Source organism: Amborella trichopoda, chromosome 6 (genome assembly GCF_054954075.1).
Source record: "Amborella trichopoda isolate Santa Cruz 75 chromosome 6, AtrichopodaSantaCruz75HAP2 v2.0, whole genome shotgun sequence".
Lineage (NCBI taxonomy): Eukaryota > Viridiplantae > Streptophyta > Magnoliopsida > Amborellales > Amborellaceae > Amborella > Amborella trichopoda.
The window spans coordinates 21,541,625-21,546,706 of NC_142341.1; the positions used below are offsets into that span (position 1 = coordinate 21,541,625).

At 39.0% G+C, this 5,082-nt stretch overlaps 1 protein-coding gene across 2 annotated transcripts; it reads left to right on the forward strand.

Moving 5' to 3' along the window:
- Positions 1–684: 684 nt before the first annotated feature.
- XRI1 (x-ray induced transcript 1) lies at positions 685–3,664 on the forward strand. 2 transcript variants are annotated; one of them, XM_006840867.4, is made up of 9 exons: positions 685–951; positions 1,634–1,689; positions 1,796–1,927; positions 2,004–2,134; positions 2,238–2,328; positions 2,404–2,506; positions 2,597–2,637; positions 2,765–2,842; positions 2,979–3,664. In XM_006840867.4, exons 1-9 carry the CDS (start codon positions 896–898, stop codon positions 3,254–3,256), a joined length of 966 nt encoding a protein of 321 aa, XP_006840930.1. In that variant the 5' UTR covers positions 685–895; the 3' UTR covers positions 3,257–3,664. The 2 variants fall into 2 exon arrangements, with proteins under 2 accessions (XP_006840930.1, XP_011622067.1); XM_011623765.3 differs by having other exon boundaries at positions 686–951; positions 2,214–2,328.
- The last annotated feature ends 1,418 nt before the right edge of the window (positions 3,665–5,082 follow it).

Genomic DNA, 5,082 nt, shown 5'->3' on the forward strand with positions numbered 1-5,082 from the left:
TATTTATCCTACAGGTAAAACCCAATTTAGGAGTAACCCTGAAGGACTCTAAAATTTGGCAATGTTAATCTCTACAGTCCATATAGGGACCTCAATAAAATATTTCTAAATTGCGCTTTCTATGTACTGGAATTAAAAATTAATTTTTTTTTTTTAAAATAATCATCAAGTGAATCTAAGGCGATTATCAAAATTGAGATTTTTTTGTTAAATAATTATCTAGTGAATCCAATGTAGGTCATCTAAGATAGGGACTAGGCTTATAACATGCTCATACCTAGGGTTGGCAATGAGCCGAGCCTTGGCCCTACTCCCTACTCCCTATATGGCCTGCTCAGGCTCGGTCTAGCCTATCAAGGCAGAGCGGTGAGGGCCTAGGTCCTGTCCAACCCTAACCCTATCAAGTGTGGGCAGGGTAAAATTGAATTAAAAAAAATACGGCTAGAGAGAATTAAAAAGAAAAAAAGAAACAAAAAAAAAAGTAGAGCCACGTTGGGCTGAATTTAACCAACCCTATCCAAGCCTTTGCACGGCCCGATCCGACTCCATGGTGAGAGCCGAGCCGGGCTGAATTTAACCAGTCACTGCAGGCCGCTGTACGGCCCGGTTAAAGCAACGGCCTTTAGAGCCACGCAACACGACCCGGTACCAACCCTACCAAATACATCCTCGAGATTAAATTAAAGGAGCGTGCGCGTCATGTACGTTGGGAGTTACCCAAACCCCCACGTCTCACTCATTTCTATCTTTCCTTTTTCCCCTTCCATCGTTTTTCTTTTGCCCCTTCCATCGCTTTTATTTTTACCCTCTACCCCGTGAACAATGCAACCTTCCTTCCCTTCCCTTATTACTTCACTGCATTTCTTAATCTCTACTGTCCTTCCACTGCATTCTCATGTCGAGGTCGCCTTCTTCTTTGCCCGATTACGCCATGGATTTGGCCAATGCAAGGTTCGTATCTCTGCATAAAACCATGTTTTCCAATTTGGGTTTTTGATTATTTGAGACAAACCAGTTGTGGGTCTTCTTCTTTTACACTAAACATGGGAGGTTCTTGTTCATTTTTTACCTCTCCTCTTATGAACGAGTGAGGAAGCTATCTGGGTCCTTTAATGAGGTGATATCTGTTAATGGGGTCGATGGGTTTGATTGAACTATATCGACTTGTAAGAGTCTTCGATCTGTAACTGCGAGGCTCTTGGTCTTGAGTGGCAACTGGATCGACTGGTTATTTTGCTTCTGGTCCTAATGTAGATGCTTGCTTTACTCTGAATCTATCATTTTCTGTTGGTTCTTTCAGGCTGCCCTTTCGCAATTTGCTGCATTTATGATGGTTAGATGCTTTGGGCTTGTCCTGGTTTTACGGTCCAAGGATCTGAATCATTTTTTAACAGTACCCTGTATGCGTTTTACAAGCTTATCGATGTTTTAGAACCTATTATGTACACGTCTTGTTACTATTAGTTCAGACTAAGTTCTGTTAAGTAAATTTGTGCACGGTATGCTATTGATGAATTGTTGGGTTTTTTTCCTTGGTTTAATGTATTGTCATCCTTTCAATGTACATTTTTCTCGACAAATATTCAGTTGTGGATTGATAAATGCTTATCTCTACCCTTTTTCTGGTTATTAGTGAGCAGTGGGAATGGGAGGACGGTGGGTATCAACTTGCCGGGGATTCTCCATTTGGTAGGTTATTTCGCCTAGGACATTTCTTTATGTTTCCTCTGTCTTCTTCTCTCTGATTCAAAGGGTTGGCTATTCTCTGATTGGAATGGGCTTTTTGTATTCACAGAACCTATGGCTTCGGGCCTGTGGAATGGTTTCAACCCATCCAATGAAGATTCATTGTATATGTTTGATGAAGCAACACCTATCAAAGGGTCAACCTCTATGGAGTATCCCGTTTGCCCTGATCATAATCAAGGTGACTGATCTCTGTTACTCTCTCTCTCTCTCATTGAAGGACTGCATTTAGTGATTATCTTAAATTGGAGCTCCAGGAAGCTTGAGCAAGGGAATGGAGGTATGTCGAGAGTCTTCCCAGTCAAAACGACGTCGTGTACTACAATTCAATTCTCCAGAGAAAGGACACTGCCCTGATCAAAGTTCACCTGCATGTGTAGATTCAAAGGTTAGTTAATACGAGTATGATATGCTTTGCTTGCCTTTGTTATCTATTGCACATTTTTGTCACAAAATTTTATGTTTAGATGCAAGTCTCGATTAATGTCCAGGATGGGGAGAATTCTTCCATGGAAAGAGGAGTTGATTTGCATACCATGGAACAATTGGGTGCAGAATCATATTGGGCTTCAAGTGTCTCAGGTAAGCCTCTTTTTGCCCCTCTGTTTTTTATTATGTGGGAAATTTTGTGTTCTGATTATGTTTCAATGGTGGCAGAGGAGAGATGCAACTCAGGATGTGACAAAATGGACTGCTCATCAGAGGGCTGGGTCACTAAGTGCTTTACTGATAGTGAGATGCAGATCAATGTGGATGACTTGTATGATTCTAAGCTTCTTTGTTGATTTTAGTGCTTTACATCATTTTAATTTTTGGGGTGTTTTTGCTTATTCTGGTTTGAGCCAACCAGGAACATTGATGGAACCCCTGAGGATGAAATTGATGTTTCAGGTGTGTTAATCCTGTCATCTGTTATTTTCTTGAGTTCTATCTAGCTTATGTACTATAACAAATTCTAACATTTACCTGTTTTTTCTGTTTATTGGCTGATTTCTTCTGATGTGTAATTGCTTCTTAGAATTCTGCACAATACCTCCTGAAATGGAAACAGATACATGGCAAGAGCCTCTTCCTCCAGCTCCACGCGTCATTATAGGTACATTTGTCACTGGATCTTTATTGTACCATCCTTTATATAGAGAAACTTTATTTTTTAGTTTTTTGGATGCTTGAATAAAAACTTGGGTTTTTTTGCCATTTAATTCCCACTTATTGTCTCTGTGGCCTATTAGGTAAAAAAAAGATTCTTCGAACCCCAAGAAAGCTGGCCACTCCTGTTGCCTATCCATTTGCACTCATAAAACCATGTGGGGTACAAGGTGATGTTACTTTGAAAGACATAAATCAGAGAATCCTTACTCCTCGACAATCAAGGTTGAAGCACATGAAGGATGATGCATCACCTTCATATCCTACTTCTGCATTTTCAGGGAAGCCTGTGGTTGCCTTGACTAAAATCCATACTGAAGGAGGCAAAGGCAGCATCACAATCATGAGAACCAAAGGATGAGAATATATGTACTTAACCCCTCTGGTGTTCCCATCATATACCTCTTTTTTAGTAGGAGTAGTTCAATGATTTCAAATGGCGTCTCATGCTCATAGGCTGTGTTGTTAGTTCGTGTTTGAGTCCTGATGTAATTTCTGATGATCTGCTTTTTTATTTCCCTCTCTCTCTCTCTTGTTTTCTTTTTTTTGATGGCCCCCCCGAAAAGGTGGACAGGGGGGGGGGAGGGGTTTTAGGGGGGTGATTACATGTATGTTCATACTTTGGTTGCTTGTAACCTTTGATAGGATGCTCAAATCATAAAATTGTGATTGATTTGCCTCTCTATCATTGAAACTGTGATGACAAGAACAAAAGAGTGGAGTTGTAACTATTTTATCTTGAAAATTGGGACTCTCTTCAGTTTGTGTCTTTGTCCATTGTTTTTCCAACTAGCAATCTTCACTTGCTGAATGTCATGACTGACACAATACCACATTACTTCAAAGGATGGTTTTGATATGATTCATTTGAGCATGTATTCCATGCACAAAAAGTAATGTTTTTGTAATATTAGTCTGTCCATTAAAAGTTTAACCTCCTTGTAATTTGGTGCATCCTTCCTTAAGAGTGATGTTTGAATGTAATTTATGAACCTTTTTTGCCCAGGTATTGCATGGCTTCTTTACTTAAATCTTTTTCATCGCAAAAATTGTGCATCAATCTAAATCTTTGTTCCTGTGAACTTTAACCTCTGGCCTCTTTCTTGAAAATCGTGGGAGATGTTTCTAGAAGTCTAATAGTTTTCTTGTAATTTATCTAGGAATTCAATCCCAAACATATGGATTCCCGTTTTTGGCATCCTCAAAACTCCTTAAAGTTAAGAAAACTTGAGATTATTATTTTTTGAATAAAAGAAGACTTGAGATTATTATCGGAGCAAGGATAAAAATTAGTTTGCAATTTTAGTAGAAAAATGACTGTTCACCATTTTAAAGCTTTTAGTACACTGATTTTCATGGCTGGTCGTTACTTGCACATTTCCAGACTCAGTTTAGTACTCCCAATCTAGGAATTAATGCTCTTGGTGCTCTCAACCTCGCGTTCTGTCTCATGCTCCCTTGAAATTAAGGATTTCTTGTTTCTGGACTAGTTACAATTGGATAAACAAGCACATACGTAGTTTGACTTCTGATGTCCACTGATTTGTAACTATTAGTTTGAGAATTATTTAAATTATAGTGGGAAACAGGGTTCGTAAGGAATGCATGGAAAAGAGACAGGAAGAAAACCTCAATGGCATTTGATTCCTAATATATATATATATATATATGTATTAGATTCTTTTTTCATCTGGGTTGAAGTTGAGAAATCAAGTAAGATAGAACTAGCATGAACCATTCAGGACATAGAGCACTTAAAGAAATGTCGAGTAAATGCCCCAGGGTGTCTATGAATATGGCATATTTTTTAATGCTTTGTTCACTAATTCTCTTTCAAATTTGTGTCAAAGCATATGTACATTCAGTTGAAGCAGGGAGAAGGGCATGAGCTGATGAATCTCATCTCATAAAGGATTGCAGCTCTTGACCTGCCACAAAAAGATGAACTCATTCAAGTTCCTTCATAGGCTTGTTACATTTAAGACTGGTAGAAGTCCAGAGTGTGTTGTGCTATCTAGAAAGGGTGTTAGGTGTATTCTTTTGGTGCATCTCAAGTTAATTTGGAAGGAGGAAGTCTTTGGCTATCTTAATGGAGTTCTGCAACATCAAAGATCACTTTGAGTGTGCATTGATAACCATGCATGACAGCTACTAGGTACTGCTCTGGAAGAGCTCGATCAGGATTGG

What these genes read in the sequence shown, in the direction of transcription:
- XRI1 (XM_011623765.3), top strand. Translation starts at nt 896, where the DNA reads ATGTCGAGGTCGCCTTCTTCTTTGCCCGATTACGCCATGGATTTGGCC. An exon ending in GGATGAAATTGATGTTTCAG is followed by an intron (nt 2,638 to 2,764) that starts GTGTGTTAATCC and finishes ATTGCTTCTTAG; the next exon opens with AATTCTGCACAATACCTCCT. An exon ending in AGCTCCACGCGTCATTATAG is followed by an intron (nt 2,843 to 2,978) that starts GTACATTTGTCA and finishes GTGGCCTATTAG; the next exon opens with GTAAAAAAAAGATTCTTCGA.